The 18,723-nt window shown below is 36.8% G+C and overlaps 1 protein-coding gene across 1 annotated transcript in view; it reads right to left on the reverse strand.

Annotated features, from left to right (window-relative positions):
* Positions 1 to 16,658, reverse strand: part of mxf (myxovirus (influenza virus) resistance F) — a 33,517-nt gene extending 16,859 nt beyond the window's left edge. The window contains exons 1-5 of the mRNA XM_059533598.1: positions 16,595 to 16,658; positions 16,437 to 16,466; positions 15,901 to 16,109; positions 2,138 to 2,272; positions 1,615 to 1,769 (exon numbers count right to left, since the gene is read on the reverse strand). Coding sequence (XP_059389581.1) covers positions 1,615 to 1,769; positions 2,138 to 2,272; positions 15,901 to 16,109; positions 16,437 to 16,459 — 522 coding nt within the window. The 5' untranslated portion in view covers positions 16,460 to 16,466; positions 16,595 to 16,658. The remainder of the gene's footprint in view (positions 1 to 1,614; positions 1,770 to 2,137; positions 2,273 to 15,900; positions 16,110 to 16,436; positions 16,467 to 16,594) is intronic.
* Between the last annotated feature and the right edge of the window lie 2,065 nt (positions 16,659 to 18,723).

An 18,723-nucleotide genomic window follows, 5' to 3' on the forward strand; every position in this document is an offset into this window, starting at 1 on the left:
TTATTAAAAAATTTTAATTATAGGCACACACAGATAACAAGAATCAGCGTATGAATCTCAACAACGGTGACAAACAGCATATTCAGATAAACCGATCTACTCTGAACATCACAAAACAAGATACAATAAAAAACACATAAAAACAGCAAAAATAAAATATAGTTAGAATAAAAAGTTAAAAAGACAGTTCAGCTCATAATTTATTCATGCCGCGATGCATGATGGGAGCCATGAATGAGTTTTTATTGGCTACAACATGCTTTTTTGATGGTCACCATTGTTGTGATGCTCACACTGATTCTTGATGTCTGTGTTTCTAAACGAAAAAAAAAAATTTTATTTATGTAGAACTAACTTTTAAAAACATTTCATATTATGCCAAAAATGCTGGATCACTTTTTTTCCACCTAATTTATGTACACAGTAAAGAAACCTGAACTCAGGCATTCAGGTCACTCCATGACAAATAGTCCAAACCACAATCAATACCATAAGATTGCCTTTGCTGTGGTCTGTCTGTATGTTATAACCACGGCCACACAAAATCTAAAGTTAATAACTTAATAATGTCCTTAGTTTTACCATCAGTTCAAGCCCGAGAAGGGGAAAAAAGTCACATGACAGACACAGTGATGAAGCTCGTATGTGTTTGCAGTACACAAGCCACGGATGGTTAAGACAGCTGACTCCACAGTGTGACCCTGTCTCTTTCTTTCTCTCTCTCACACACACACACACACACACACACAAACATGACACGCAAAACTGCATTGGAACATTCAATAGTAAATACTTAAACTAAAAACAAAACATATTTACATTAACTGTTCTAAAGCACCAGATTGTCGTAGCAAAGTCAGAATGACCTCCTCTCCTAGGTTCATGAAATGGTCATCCATAAAATACGTTGCTGTTCGGTTGTAAGTAATCTTAAACAGGACCATCAGATAAAACATTTATTTGTGCATTTTACCCATCACCAGCCTAAAGGAATTTACTTGAATGTCATTAGTTCTATTCCTCCTTGTCTTGCTTGTGGACTTTGTGCCAAGGTTGCCCTTCAGTGTCGAGTATAAATAAAAAAAATTACATGTAAGAAATTAGTGCTCGATAATAGCACTGGTTCTGAATTATTATTCATCTTATTGTCTTATGTTTACAACTAAATTATAATTTTTTTTTTTTTTACCTTTTTTTTTTTTACTCTTTTTTTTTTGAAAAATCTTGCACATTTCACAGTTTACATTGGAAGCATATTCTCTGCAAAAGACACACTTGCATAATTACTCCAAAAAAAAAAGAAAAAAAGTGAATTATGCTTATTAATTATGCACTTTTCCAATTGCAACATTTGGTCTGGAAACAAGATTAAAATTGCCTCACACACATATTGACCTTTTTGTGATTGCATGTAAACAAAAGTTTACTAATTTTTAAATATCACCAATACTGGTATATTGTGGCACCTTTAATAAATATAAGGATTTTTCATTATTTTGTTATATATCAAATTTCGCATATCACTAGGTGGGACATAAGGAGATAGCTACTGATCATGCAGAGAAGACACTGTGTACACTATCTTTGCTTTGAGGAAACACCACATACACTCACCTGTTCTCCAATATCTTCAGGCTGATCTTGCACAGGTACACGGGTTATACCAGGTAGATCGATCAGAGTGAGGTCACAAACATCAGGAGATGAAATTTCCAAAGAAACAAGTTCATCACTGATTCCAACCTTATTTCCAGCAAGATCATTTTGAGCTGTTGAATACACATGCAAGTTTTTCAACAAACATACATGGGAGTATAATTTTGGGATTGGTGAGTTTGAACCTTAAAAAATCCACCTCTGGGCTCAAGGGCTGTGTGCATTCACAGCTGAATAGAGAATATAATTTAAAAATTAAATTGTTCAAATTCTTTTCATTTAAATTCCATATATCCAATCCATTTCATATTCATTAATAAAAAGGGAATCAAGCCTTCAAATTTGTAATTTTGCAAAATCCTGTTGGACACAAGTGGAATATTTGCTTCCTCATTGACATTTTATGATGTTGGTTAATTTGCCACCTTATAATATAATCACCATTTCTTCTTTTCTTATAAGGGTTTTTGTTTTTACTGACCTTTTCTAACTAGGTTATCCACCATTAATGGGTCATAAAAGGTCTCTTTGTGACCACAGTAAGAAATAGTCCCGGACCATGGTCCCTTTTTGACCCTCCGCAATTTCAGCTCAAGGGGACAGCGAGTGACGATACCTAGAAAAACATGAAAGCATGTGGTTTTTACTCCAATGTGCCGTATAACACACAACTTACACATTTAAAACTTACAAATTTAATAATTTAGCAGACAATTTTATCCAAAGCGACTTACAAATGAGAACAATAGAAGCAATCACACCAACGAGAGAACAACAACAGTATTCAAGTCCCATGACAAGGCTCAGTTAGACTAGACACATAGCTGTTTTTTTTTTTTTGTTTTTTTTCTAAGAATAGAAAAGAAAATGTAACTTATAGTATTAGTTGGTCAAGTGCTGGTGAAAAATATGTGCCTTTAGATGTTTTTATTTAAAATGACGAAACACTCAATTGAATTGAGATTGGAAGGTCATTCCACCAGCTGGGCACAGTCGAGGAAAAGGTCTGTGAGAGTGATTTTGAACCTCTTTGGGATGGCACCACAAGATGACATTCACTTGCAGAACATAAGCTTCTGGAGGGCGCATAAGTTTGAACTAGTGAGTTTAGGTATATTGTTACAGTGCCAGTGGTCGTCTTGTAGGCAAGCATCAATACCTTGAATCTGATGCGAGCGGCTAGTGGTAGCAAGTGTAACCTGATGAGGAGAGGAGTAATGTGAGCTCATTGAAGACAACTTTCGCTGCTTCATTCTGGTTCAGTTGCAATGGCTTGATAGAACATTCAGGGAGACCCGCCAAGAGAGCATTACAATAGTACATCTGGAGAGAACAACAACAGACTAACAGCTCGTCGAATTAACAACATGACTCCCTTTGTCATTAATATAAATCCTGGGGGCCCAAAGACAATGAAGCATATCCCACTGCATGGAGTCAAATAGGGAAGGGGAAAACATGAATAAATGGTTGACTGAGGATGGAACCTTTGAGACATAACCTGGCCAAGGGTATAGAATCACCTCTACATGTGTGGGATCTGGAAGGCGGACCTAATTGCAGTATGAGTAATAAGAGTTTATTGACAGAACAGACAGATACAAGAGGGTTGTGAAGTGCATAAGTAATACTACAATAGGAACACAGTAAACCGTAAAAGACAGTTAGGGAAGGCCATTGGAACAGCTTTAGACATCAACTGGCAGAAAACTATAACAGCAGAGGGGGCAGCGAGACCTGACTGAAAACCAAACAAGCCACCATAGAGCAGAGCTCAGATACTTGTTGACTGCCGACTCTGAAGCAGACCAAGTGCCTGGCAGGTAGAACCAGTGGCAAGATTCACAGGAACAGGACAGGAACTCTAACACAAAGAGACAAGACAGGACAAAGCTCCACAGGAACATAATTTCCCAACAGTGAGGGGATACATAAAATAATGAACAAATAAAGAGTAAAGTAACAAGTAATAAATAATTATCAACTTAACCAACACACTAACTTAAAAGAATATCAAACAAAATACAAAACCAAAGATCAGGATAGAGCAAATTAATATTACATGTAAAAGCAAAAAAAAAAAAAACGAGAACAAACAGATTGCTTTAACAAGGAACTAGACAAAAACATGGAACTACAAAAGGACAAGATAAAACAAGGACATAAAACACATCCACAGACAGAGACAAAGACTGTGACAGAAGGGGGTGAGAATGAACACAATCCAGCAAAGACAGTAGGGTAAGGGGCACTAAAAATATGGAGGAAAACAGACGAGAGATGGGTGGGCACAATTAGACAAACAAGGCCAACAAGAGGCTGTGGTAAAGAGGAAATAATGAGGAGGGGCTAAGGAAGCACATGACCAAGAAAACAAACAAGGCCATGTGCTGACACACACACACACACACAAAAACAAGACAAACGATGTCAGTGCAAAACCCTAGTACTACCATTCCGGGGTAAATTCTAAACAAGAGAAGGCAGCTGATAAAGCATGCAAATCTCCTACTCTCTTAAAGGAATCATATATACATATATCTGGCAACCTCTGGACCTTCCCAGCTAAACTAAATATCTGGCAACCTCTGGACCTTCCCAGCTAAACTAAACATCTGCACTACACAACATGCTCTAAAAAGGCAAATAAGATGATAAAAGATGAAAAAGGCACATACTTATAATGTGGTGTGATCATCTGTGTGTTCACCACATTGATTTTAAAGAGACAACTGTATGTGATGCTTTACGTAGGCCGAGCGCCACGATGAAAGTTATTAGAAGATAATGATCAGCATATGGTAAATAAAAATTACCTACACCTTGATCTGCATGACAAAGAACATGTGTAGTTCCAGTGTTGGAGAGTAACTAGTTACATGTAAAGGTATTATGTAATTTAATTAAAAAATAAATGTAACTGTTATTAGTTACAGTTACTAAGAAAAAATGTGTAATTAAATTACAGTTACTTATGAAAATTTTAACGATTACAAAGGGGATTACATTTGAATATTTACACACATCCGCATACAGATGTAATTGATTTCAAGACATAAGGCCCTATAATTTCTGCGATGTGGAAATCTGGTTCATAGAATCCAGTCATAAAAACAGAATTCCTATAGCCTCACTCTGACGGAATATGCCACATTTTGGACGAATAAATCAAAAGTAGGTCAGTACACTTGAATCAAAACATGATATGGACTAGTGTCTGTGAATATTAAGCCGCAAAAAGAAAATACATGAATTCTACATGTTCTGTGTGGCTGTGGAAATCAGGCACAGAGTGGCCATTGGGAGAACCAGGACAATGCAGAAAAATAATCATATTATATAATAGTTTAAAGGGGAGCTAGGGTAGGCAACAACACAACCCTTACGAAAATGAATGTATGGTATGCCATGGTTACCACAAATTAACCAAGTTTTTTGTTATACAAACCATAAACAATTTAACCATGGAATTTGTATTAAAAAATAAATACAAATGGTAATTAATTTGCCAAAGAAAAAGAAAAAAAAAATATTACTGTACTTGGTAACAAAACATCTCAGGTTAAAAATGTAACCATGGTTCCCGGAGTAGGGAAGGAGACACTGCGTCCTCTAGGAGTCACTATGGGGAACACCTTGTCATAATCCGTGTCTGAAGCATACATTGAAAAAATACCAACTTGTTGGCCAGCTACAGCCTCTGACGTCAATACCTGCGCAACTATAAACATGCAATGGGAGAACACGTCATTCACTTCTTCGTCCGAAGCTTGCATCCGAAGCATGGCAGGGAGCTAGAGGACGCAGTGTCTCATTCCCTACACAGGGAACATTCGTAACCTGAGACGTTCCCTTTCAAGGGAACTTTGAACTGCGTACTCTAGGGGTCACTATGGGGAATACTATATGGTATACCCACGCCACCATGCTGAGGGGAGTGCAGGCCAGAATCATGGTGAGCACTAAGTACCAAATCTACCATTTCCACGGGAGTTGCCCCAGGGACGTTTAGACGGCTGTCTATGACAGTACCCCTTACGGCCAAAGTCTTAAGCTACATACCCAACTTAATTGTTAGGGCCTCTGCCCGGGGTAGAGCTGAAGGCTTAGAATCAGGAAAGTTTCCTTTAAAGGGATACGACTAAGAATCTAGCATTTTCTACCAAGTCTTGCCTGTCACACAGGGGCTACCGCTAGCTTACGCATAAGTTTGCTAAAAGAGCTGTCTCAACAGTTCTCTAGTAGCAACACGCTGTTTAGATATGTTTCCGAGGATACATAGGTGGAGCGGCGCCCAAGATGAACAGGGCTTTTACCAACTCAAGAAAGGGCACGAAGCAACCGCGCAAAGCCCTCACCATATAGGATTTTAGAAAGAACGCAGAATACTAGTGTGTGAACTTACCACAGTGTGGATTTCAGAAAGTGTGCAAAGACTTCACACTTACCATAGCATGGATTTTCAAATACTGTTCTAAGGAGGGCTCTCGTGGCATTCTGCTAGAGTAGCTCATAGATGGAATGTTGCATCTCAAAACAGTATGATTGAGAGTCATCAACTTGATCAATGGAAATAAATACTGGAGCGCTCTGGGAAAAAAAAAACAGAGAACTCAGTCTCATATGAGAGGAGAACTCCGAGCTCAGAGTAGCGTGCTCATGGGCGAAAGAAGGGGAGTGCAGCTAAACTACCACGAGAATCGCCCAAAAGCCCCTCATGTTGAGGGAAGCAATGCTTGAAGTGTATAAACAAGTACACACTGGCTGAATGGAGCCCAAGGAACCAATGTCTAATCATCTCAAGAAACGGAATGAGGCGGAGTACGTAACCCTTATCGTACAGCAATTGTGTATGTGTGTGTGTGTGTAAAGTCCTATAACACTAGATTGCTCTATTATTTTTTTTATTCTATCTGTTTTCTTTTTATTTATTATATTATTTAAAAGCCCATGCTACGTGTACTGTGTTAACCTAACTGAGACTTGTTATAGCACTTTTTGTTGTTTTTGATTGCTTCCACTGTCCTCATTTGTAAGTCGCTTTGGATAAAAGCGTCTGCTAAATGAATACATGTAAATGTAAATGTAAATGTACAGGATTTCAGAAAGTGCGCAGAGTCTTGCATGCACACTTATCACTTACGTGGATTTTAGAAAGTGTGCAAAGTGTTCACGTGCACACTGACCACCATGTGGTTTTTGAGAAAGTACACAAAGCTTAGCGTGTGTACCTAAAGGTTCCTAAGCATCACAGAGGCGTTGAATCGCACCGGAGAGGCAAGCTCAATTTTACAAACCTCGGGTGAGGGGAGCATCACCATATACAAGAAGACTTCTGTAACTGCCACCTCCACTTCCCGCTAGATGCGACAGCACCACTAAGTGGCCAGGAGACCCCTCAGGGTGACCTGGCCGGACATCCATGAAATTCCCTGCAGTGCTTTGCCAGGCCTGATGATCAAGGAGGCTCCCACAGAAGCCTGTGATCTCAGCCACCTAATACCGGAACATGAAGCCGGATGGCTGGTGCTGGCGAGTGTTTAGTAAACACTGTAATTAAGCACTTCAAAGGAAACTCACAGAGTTTATCAGTAGACCCATAACCACCAGCAATTTAATATACATAAGTATATACAGAGAAGGTTACATACTCACCTACCCTTCTGCGCTAGAGCCCCGCTTGAGCCCTGCTACGTTGTTCGGGCTCGGACCTGGACCTTCGTGGAACGAAGGATCTGAAAGCAGCAGAGCGCACCTTCATCTCCCTGAACTTCTCGATCACCATCTCAATGGAAATACCGATAAGTTCAGAAGGCGAAACCTGAGCATCGAAAAGAAAGCCTTTTCTTTCTTCCCGATGTCTGCCAGGTTCATCCACAGACGTCTCTCCGCTGCCACCATGGCCGCCATAGTCCCGCCCATGGGGGAGGTGGCCTGCTTGGTAGCATGAAGAGAGGTCCGTGGTGCGGCACAGCTACCTGATCAGGAGAAAGGCTCTTGCCTCCATCCAGGTCTCTTAGCAGATCAGCCTGATATGCTTGAAGCACCACCATTGTGTGTAACAAAGCCACAGCCTGACCTACTGCTGTGTATGCCTTGCCATTTAAGCCAGATTCATTTCTGAAGGGGCTTAGATAGCAAGGAGGGAGCTTAACTCTCTGAAGTTGATTAACGTGTATATGCGTTATGAGGCATTTTCTCCTGATAACCCCAAAAAGAACTTAAATTACACTTTCAGTTTTGATCGTACAGAGAAGAGCAATACATCAATCAAATCTGTTAAGAGTCTACTTTTTTGTATACAGACATAATAACAACAAAACTTTGTGTACTTATAAAATAAAGATAACAAACAAGGTGTGCTGTCTGCAGCCTTTGTCTGTGCTGATCTTCATTTACAATCATGTCATTAAAATGAACTGTAACTCAGTGAATACTCAATGAAGAGACATGAGAGATATATCAACAGAAAGCCATGACTACTTTTAAACTAAACAAGTGCTGCCAAAAACAAATATTCTGTGATAAAGTAATCCATATGAAAACAATGCGATGTCCGTTTCCCTTCATTATCTTCTAATGTGACCACGCCCCCGCGCTGAGCGCCCTATTCAGATTCTAATGTTTCACTGAAGTGTGCGGCTTGAAAGCGCCCACACAACAGAAGACAACACAGCAAGACTGTTCTTCAAGTTCATTTTATTTTACTGTTTGCTTCGCAATGAGAGGAATAAGACATAATTCACCCCAAAAAGATGTGATGTGGTTGAGGATTTGAGATTTGGATTTCCTCAGAAAAAAAGAATGAATCACTTTTATTCAGCAGAGATCATAAACATGAGTAAGGCCCAAACCCAATTCTACCCCTTAGCCCTTCCCCTTTCACCTACCCCTCCGTTTCGCGCGTTCACATGAAGGGGTAGGGCTGTCTCGATTCTCTTTTGGTTGGAGGGGTAGGGGTAAGGGGAAGGGCCAGATAGCCCTTCAAACTAAGATTTTTTGGGACCACACTTCAAATGAAGGGGTAAGAATTATCTTGGCAACATGGCTGCTTCAGCGAACAAAAAGACACATAAATGTAAACTTTTTTTTTTGGCATAAATAAAGATTTTAACGAAAAGTAATCATTTGTTTTATGTTACATTCAATTGTGAGTTCATATTAACGGTCATGTTACTCAAAGAAATGTTTGCAAAAAAATCGCTGATATTTGCTAACGTCATATCATTACAGACTGCATGATAGTGCCACAACATATGTCTGATCAGGGTGATAACTGACGTAGACTAATCCCCGCAATAGTTAGAGATCGCTAAACCATTTTCTCAAATATTGCCTATTCAAGAGAGAGAGAGAGAGAGAGAGAGAGAAATGGAGGTTGCGTTTATTCGCATCTGTTCATTTATCTTTTTTGAGTGAGTTTACTTAAAAACAGTGATTGTATCCTCTCGTCGCTGGAAAATATAATGTAGCGATTCAGTATTTAAACTGTATTTAATAAAAGTCGTGGGGCAGCGTTGACAATTTTATTTTCTCCTGGATGTGTGAACTGCGCGATTTCCGATATGTGTGTGTGTCAGTAAGCAGCTCATAATACAGAACAATAATTAAAGGCTCTATTGCACACCAGCACACCAGTATACGTGTGTACTGTAAGAGCTAGACGACGAACCCTGATGACGTGTGACGTCATAGTAGTGGTGTCCCAATCCTTAGGGGAATATCTTCTCCCCTACCCCTTGACACTTTGTTTTAAGGGACAAGGGGAAGGGGTAGGCGGAGGGGTAGGGGAAGGGGAAGGGGAAGGGGTATGAAAATAGAATTGGGATTGGGCCTAAGTCTCTTTTTATTTATTTATATACTTGTACTAGTTTTCACATAACGTACATTTTACTAGTTAGACTTTTTCCAAAGACTTTATCCAAACTATAATTCCTGACTAAATGTATAATCAAGTGAAATATTATGAAGTTTCAATAACAATATAGCCTACAATACTTTACCATTCAAAAGCTTGATGTAAATAATATAAATGTAACAAATAAATGTAACTGTAGCAAATGTAACAAACAATTCTGTTCTTTCAATTTATCCCCCCTAAAGAAAGCAAAAATATTCAACATTAATAATAATAACAATAATAATGATAATAATAACTATAAATGTTTTTTTGTAAAAAATAAGATTGTTAAAATGATTTCTGAAGGATTGTGTGACTGGAGTAATGATGCAAAAAATTCAGTTTCAAAGTCAGCTTTGATTGTTCCTAATAAACTGTTTAACTGCACTCCCAAGTGGAGATTAAATGATGTTGTGGGATAATTAAATATATTCTAAATAATCTACAAACATAAAATTATATACATTTATTTTGTGCTCACATTCTTTTTTGTAACTCCTCCCTCTCAGTGACAAACCTGACTGAAAGGCTCATTATGCAGCTCATTATGCAGCTCATTATGCGAGTCTTTGTCTTCTCAGGTGTGACGCCTACTCACAAATGACTTTTACCAACAAAACGTGTCTTAGAAAATTTAAATCAATATATTGTTTTCTGTGAGTGAGTAAACAAGATGATTTTCACATCATTTAGAAAGAAAAAAATCTACAAGCTCCAGTTGTCAAAAGTCCTGGGAACCAATGTTCTGTATGTGTTTAATGGCCTTATTCAAGTGGTTAAACATTTTTAGTTTTTCACTAACCATGCATAACATTTTTTTTCTCAAAAATACAATGATGTACATACATGCTGCTCACATATTAGTATAGCCCAGTTTGTGCTGATTACAGTGAGACTAAACTTTAGCCATTTAGATGTGCATAAAAAACTGAAAAAAGCACTAATGTCAAGGCATGACAAAACTTATTCAGGCCCCAAAAATACCCTTAGACTCCAGAGGGTTAAGAGAGGATGCCTCCCCTGAAGTTTTTAGCTCTTTCTACAGGGGGCATCCTCTCATAGCCGCTTTCGCGCATCACCTCGATGTCGGCAGATTTACTCTTATGCCGAAACCGATGGATGCGAGAATAAAACGGCCTCTTTCATTTATTTTGATATCTGTATGCAGAAATGGAAGGATCACCTGAGCTGAATGACTATGGTCAGAAAGATAACGCTCATCGAGGGTTTTTTTTTTTTAGTGGCCTTACATCGTCATCTTGTTAGTCCAACTTTGCCGTGGCGCGATCCATAACCTCTAACAGCTCTACATACGCATAGCAGGAGAATTGAGAAGGCTCAGCCTCAGCTTCTTCACCATTCTCAAATATCTCTTGCTTTTGCTGGGTAAAAACCCAGCAATGCACTAACCTCAGTATCAGATAGTGTTAAAAATATAATATCATCCTCCCAAGGCTCTCTCTTGTCCACCGCCATTACGAGTGCGAAAGGAAAAATCCCTCTTCACATTCAGACAGATCCACCAGTATTCTCACGAGCTCATTCTCCTCCGTGCTTCAGCATCGACAGGTCCTGAACCATGGGAAGCAGATAACTGCCCCCCCCCCCCCCGGAAGAAAGATAAACAAGTGTTTTTCTTGAAAAAACACTCACAGTTCATGCATATTGCCTCCTCAAAGACATCGCATGCGTGCTCTTTACCCAAACAAATGGCGCAAAGATTGTGTGTGTCATCAGGTGTCAAATAATGCCGACACTGATGCACACATTGTCTAAACGCTTACTAGTAGTCGCCATGATAATCAGAGAAAGATCGCTCTTTCCAGTTCTTTCAGATACACGCTTCAAACAGATCGAATTTACAATCGAAACAGAAAAAAGAAAAAAGAAAAAAAGAACTTAGCGCACACACTCACACACATTCACACGCACCATTACGGACATGCACGCACGCGCATGTCCGCATGCACACACACAACAGCTCTCATTATCACCACCCATCTTAGATGGAATAAAAGAAACCACAGTGGTTCCCAAACTGTGGTATGTATACCACTAAACACATTTTATAAAACCTTTTTAATCTAGGACTCAGTAAAAGTCAAGCGTTTTAAGAGGGGTATTTCATGTGAGATGTTGGAGAACAACTGATACAACATATTGCATATAACACAATAATCCCAAATAAAACTGACAAGTTAACATCACTATATATGAATGTATATATGCATAAGCACATTCATATATACACACAAACATAGCATGACACATATTGATGCACAGCAAAAAATCCAGAGTGAAATTAACTCTGCTGGGAGTACATGTGAGACCACACTCAAGAGTGTGAAAGTGTTAAAATAGGAGTGTTAAATTAACACTGAAGCTGAGTTAAAGTTAATGAGATAATTCAGTGATTAATTGAGTGATGATTGACCATTATTGACAAGACCTGATGTTAACATGCAGAATCAACAAAGACGAAAATCACTATTTTAATGGTGTCACCATTATAGTGGTCAGTGTTTGCTTTAGTTGGGCTCTTGAGCCTTACATTTTAAAAGTCAGATTCGGTTTGGCTGTTACAACAGAACTATAACAAACAGGCAAGAAAAAAATCAAAACATGAGCATTTGACCTGAATCACCAAACTGAATTAAAGCCTAAACAGATTTGATTGACCTCATTGATTATAACAACCCTGTGATTGTACAGTACCCGCTATTTAATAGGATTTCTTGAAAGTTGTTCTGATAATAAAAAAACCTTGTTTTAGCCACACACATACATCAAAAAATAGTGTAGGAATCTCAACAACGGTGACAAACAGCATATTCAGAAAAACAGAACAACTCTAAACATTAGAAAACAAACTACTAAAAGAAACATAAAAAACAAAAATAGAATAATAAGAATAAATTAAATTACTGAAACAATACAGATAATAATTTATTCATGCCGCAATGCATAATGGGAGCCATGGATGAATTTTGATAGGTGGCACCCAGAATGCACTGCAACATGCTTTTTTGATTTTCACCATTGTTGAGATTCACAGGTTGATTCTTGATGTTTCCATGTCTAACTGAAAGACTCTTTTGAAAAAATTTTGAACAAACAATTTTTAAGAAATTCCTCCGATTCTATTTAAAATGCTGGAAATACTTTGTTGAAGAATCAGAGGGCTGCAATAATCAACAATGTATCTTTAACTCGGTAATCCAGGAGTAAAAATAGTCTTTGCTTGTCCATCAGTTTGTCCATTAGCAGCCAAATAAAATCTTACTTTAACGTTTTAGGGGTCAAGAGCCCAACTAAAGCAAACACTGACCACTATAATGGTGACATCATTAAAATAGTGATTTTTGTATTTGTTGATTCTGTATGTTAACATCAGGTCTCGTCAATAATGTTCAATCATCACTCAATTAATCACTTAATTATCTCATTAACTTTAACTGTGCTTCAGTGGTAATTTAACACTACTATTTTAACACTTTCACACTCTTGAGTGTGGTCTCACATGTACTCCCAGCAGAGTTAATTTCACTCAAATTTTTTTGCTGTGTGCCAAATTTGAAATGCTAAAAACATAGACAAGTATTCTGCAGATGTGTTAACAAAGCAGTTCGGAACAGAGGAAAAGATCTAAGCGAGCAAATGGATGCAGGAAGACTGTTCCAATCACGAGGGACTCTAACACGGAAAGCATATTTCCCAATTTCTCTCTTAACTCTATGAACAGTAAAAAAAGATCCGTTCATTGTGACAAAGGCTATATTGTGAACTGTAAGGCACTAAATATTGCAATAAATAATATGGATATTGAAAGTAAATGCATTAAAAAATAAGCTGAAGCCAATTATATTATCTTCTGGCTGAGGGTGCAAGCCAGGACAGCTGTACTATAGGAGCAGTGAAGGACGAATTGGCACAAACATATGAGTACATGAACACATAAACATAATCTCTAGAACTGTTCTGAGACACTTCATGAGCATTTGACTTATTTTGAGAAAACTATCATCATGTCATATACAAAGAGACACCAATGTTTCAAAAGTACACCAATGTTTCAGGAGTTTAGTACACAGAATAGGACACATGCTTATTTGATAACTGTATTTGAGTTGATGTATGTGCTTTTATTTATTATTATTTTTTAATCAGCTATTTTCCTCCAAACCATTGTTAGATGCAGTGTTTCATGTAATTATGTAAAGTTTTGGTTTCAAAAAGAGTATCAGTAAACTATTTCATATGATTTTAAATCTGCATTGAACTTCACATCAATCTCATAGTAAAAGGCGGTACTAAATTCTGATTTTGTGGTGGATGTGTTCAAATTTGATCATCTTAATTCAAGTGATGAAGGATTGTGAATGTCTAACAGTGTTGAGCACTACAGTAAGGTTAACTCTGCATGGTGCAAATGTTTGAAAATGATTAACAGTTGCAAACAAATCATTAGAAATTTTGAAAAGTAATCAAAAAGTCATCAAAAGTAATCAGTTACATTACTTTAATAAGGTAATTGATAAAGTTACACTATTACATTTTAAATAGGGCAATTTATAATCTGTAACCTATTACATTTCCAAAGTAACCTTTTCAACACTGTATAGTTTTTAGCATGCGTGAACTCGCATGTGTATGTGTTAACTCATTAAATTAACCATGTTTTCACTATAGTAACCAGTTTAACTAGGGTATTTGCAGTAAAAATTACAGTTTTCACAAATTACTATTCTCTCACTATAGTAACCATAATTATTCTATGTGTAGTAAAGCTACAGTAACCACAAATTTAACAGTTTCATTATAGCAATTATAGTTTCATATTTGCAGTTAAACTATGGCAATACAAATGGTAGGCTAATATATAAAAATGGCTGCTATTACATATATAATAAACCTTTCTACTCAGGCCTATTGGTAAATTGCTGCTAAAAACTGAACATTATTTTATTGTCAAAACAATGCACAAAAATACATATATTTAAAAAAAAAATGCAAATGAAATGTTTTATGGTTACATTTGTTGGTCCCCTTAATCAATCGACTATAACTTTACAACTACATGCCAACTAACTCTCATTAGAGTATTAGTATGCTCTGTAAGAATCTAGGTAGAATCTAGTAAGGCAGAATAAGTTAACGTTAGATAAAATTGCATAATTTTGAGCTAAAAAACATGAGAAAACAAAAAAAGTTTTTTATCAAAAACTAGATCTGGATAATATTTAGTACAATTGTAAAGGCATAAATCCAGTAAATCTATACCTCCAAAGCGTGCGCAGATATATACCACTTCCTGGATCAACATTTTACTCTGTATTATGCTGTTTTCATTTATATGCTGTCTTTTGCTGATGATCACATTATTTTTCATATGCATCTGTTTACATAAGAGATCACTCGTTTCTCCATACTGTTCATGTGTGTTTTTGTTCGGTAGGTTTTGTACTTGTTCAGTAGATGTGTAATAGTGCCCCCAAGTATAGTATTGTGGGGTGGTGTTGGCGCAGTGGGTAAGACACATGCCTTTGGCGTGAGAGACCCGGGTTCGAATCCACTGTGTGACACCAATGTGTCCCTGAGCAAGACGCTTAACCCCTAGTTGCTCCAGAGGTGTGCGACCTCTGACATATATAGCAATTGTAAGTCGCTTTGGATAAAAGCGTCAGCTAAATGAATAAATGTAAATGTAAAGTATATAACAGTGAAAACACAAAATGCTGTGAAAAGTCCTCTTTGGCAGAGAAGTGTTGTCTTTTAAATTATGAGATAACTCGTCAATGGTGGGGAAAGAGTTAATAGATGATCAAATAACAGTTGTGGGCTCACTGTATATAAGTTATTGGACACTTGTTCCCATGTGAAATCAAATTTAATACAGCATGGAGACAGCCATAGGGTTAGGGTAATGCAGAAGGTATTCGAAGCCATGGTGATATAAAGCGATATCACACGTGTATGAGTTACTTTCTGTAAATCGAATTTGCAGTATTATACTGTGGTATATGTAGAAATTAGAAATGTCTAACAGTGTACTGTGACACAAAACAGCATTATTTATAAAATTACAGAGGATTTGGGCATCCGCCATTACACTCACTGTAATGTTATGGATTGGCGGATACAAATATTTGGTGAATATCTCATGGGTGAGAAGACCTCTCAACCAATCAGATTCAAGGAAAAGAAAGCAATGTTGTGCGTATATAATTATCTCTATCTCTTTAGAACTGGGGGACCAAAAATGGTGCACCACTGCAATAAATAGCTTTTGTAATTCTCATTTTGTCACAAGATGCTAAAATAAGATAACATTTTCAAAGGCTTACCACTTCCTCGAGGTAAAGCCACCCCAGAGAGTGCCTCCAAAACAGAGCTCTTTCCAGAACTCTGATCTCCTACCACTGCAATTGATGGTAGATCCATATCCTTTTCAATGCCAATCAACCTCAGAGAGTCAATCAACTCAATCAAAGGCTGAACAGACTCAGTCAAATAATTGTGGAATGCTCCGTGAGTCTGTGACTCTGAAAATGATCTTATAATTGAATAATCAAAAGAGAGAAACAAACAGGCATTATTAGATTTAGATTATTGATTACTGTAGATTTAGATACAGGTGCAACAGTGAATGTACAATAAACACAAGATAACTGTCATTTATTCTGAGCTATCATGTTACGAAACAACATATTTTACCACCACAGTACTGTGTGGAAGAAATAACATGCAAAAAAATAAAAAAAATGTATCTTGCTAATTTCAAGGCAGATATTTTATTTATCCCAGATACAGACACTTGATATTTTAATGCTCAAATTGCCAAAACACACAAACATGCACAAAACATAACTAAATACTATACCTCTCTTCATCCTGACTATTCATTGTTTGCCTGAAAATGATTTAAGAAATTCTCAACTGAGTTTACTTGGAATCTACTTTGTTAAATGAGTTAATTAGGAGGAAATGTTGCAATAAGCTGTGTTAAAGCAACATGTTCGATGCAGCACTTTCACTTACCTCAATTGGTAATATTTAATGAAAAGAAAGAAACTGCTGTGTCCTTCCTTTATGCCTGCGTTTTGTGAAGAACACTTCAACATTTTGAAGTGTATATATATATATATATATATATATATATATAGTGTGGGGTGTGTCTCATAATATGTTAATGGGCGTGCTCCAATAAAACCTAAGTACATTTTAAGGCACATGAGATGACTCATCGTGATAGACTCGACATGGAGACTAGGACAAACAAAAACAATATATTAGGCAGAGACATAGTCGATAAGGCAGGCAGGGTAAACAGAGATAAGTAATCAGCCCAACCAGGCCACCAGAGCAAAAACAGTAATCCAAAAGACAGAAATCCAATAAGGAAAACACAATGATCATAACAATAAAACAATAAACAGGCGATGAAAAAAAAAAACCCTCAAGGTAGTTCTTCGCAAAGTAGCAATGGAAATTTATGGCTATAAATATTGATGCAAGGCAGGAAGTAACAAACAAAGCAACAGTCCATGTCAGCATTCAGCAAGGGCTTTCTCTGGCGGCTCAATAGCCTCATTCGTCACACTCATATAAACTGACGGAATTATCATTTATCTGGAGACATAATCAGAACTGATTCATAGATAAATTCTTTCACCTGACATGACCCTTATCAAGGCAGTTATGACTGTCAGTAAACCAATAAAGATAAGTTTTGTTTTGTTTTGCTTTCATTTTAATTCCTTGCAATTAATAATAATAATAATTTTGTACATACAATTATGACATTTTAGCCTTATTTTTTCCCTTTTGTCTAACATCTCTGCTTCAGATAACTGTAATATTACATGGACATCATTATCATATAATAATGAGCCATGAGGTAACCCTTTGAAATATTTTAGCTGGGTTTATAGCTCAAAAAGGAAATAAATTAAAATAGCATCATAATTTAGTGATGTAGCATCAATTCAATGTAAGTAGCTTTTGGATGAAAACTTAGTACAACATTCCATAGTTTCTTAAAGGCTCCCTGTTACATACTCAGTTAATTCCATTTGTTTGTAAACACCCCAAAAATACATACAGTGGAGATAATTGGCAGTTTATATTTTATATAATGAATGTCTCATCTACCCCCAAATGCATTTGTAGTCTTTTTTTTTTTTTTTTTTTTTTGCTCAAACAGTAGAACCGATGAACTGTTGAAAATTTTTAAAACAGTGTTGTTTTGGATAAGAGCATCTGTCAAATGCATAGATGTTCCTATACCAAGTATATCACAAAATCAGTGTTATAAATTACAGTGGTATTAACTGAAACAAGGCTATTGTGGGGTTGGATGCATCATTTGTAAGTGCATTTTAACAAATTGTATTGTTCTAAATGTAATGAAATATGCTGAAAAACACTTGTCCAGACCACCCAGTTTGATCAAAGAAAGACTATGGTTTGGTACTGTGTAGTCATATATTTTTACTGTGCTGTAAAATCTAAGGAGTGTTTTCCTTAGAAAACTTTAATTCATAGCATAATATTGTACTTTTTTACTGCACTATTAATTATTAATAATACACAAATTGTGTTAACCCTACAGAATACAAACATGGTTTATTGGTATTTAAAGTTTATTTCAACTGTAGTAAAGTAGAGGGACACCACTTGCCACCACAATTGAAGAATGACCCGATTGTTAACAGCAGATGTTCATCACTAATATATAATTATCATTTAATTAGTCACTTAATTGTCTCATTAACTTTAACTCTTTGAGGACTTGGGATTTAACTTGAGACTTGGTTCTCTGTTGAATAAAAAGCTGGCTGAATTCATGGGTGGAATAAACATATGGCAGGACTTTTACTTTCTGATCCCTGGACTTTATACCTCTGCCAACTGCTGGGTCAAAACAACCCAACCGTTGTGCTTGTCCCTTTACAAGAAAGAGTACAAGAAAGTACTAAAAAAAATTATGCTCTTAAGTAGGAGTTATTATAAAATTATTATAAAATTATATCATATAAAATTATGCTCTTAAGGTTAAAAAAACTACTTTAGTTTCTAAAGAGTAGTGTAGTAAAAAGTATGACATTATGCTTTGGAATGTAGTGAAGTAAAGTTTTCCAAAGAAAAAATACTGATAAACTACAGAT

The sequence above is a fragment of the Carassius carassius genome, chromosome 41 (genome assembly GCF_963082965.1).
Source record: "Carassius carassius chromosome 41, fCarCar2.1, whole genome shotgun sequence".
Taxonomy (NCBI): domain Eukaryota; kingdom Metazoa; phylum Chordata; class Actinopteri; order Cypriniformes; family Cyprinidae; genus Carassius; species Carassius carassius.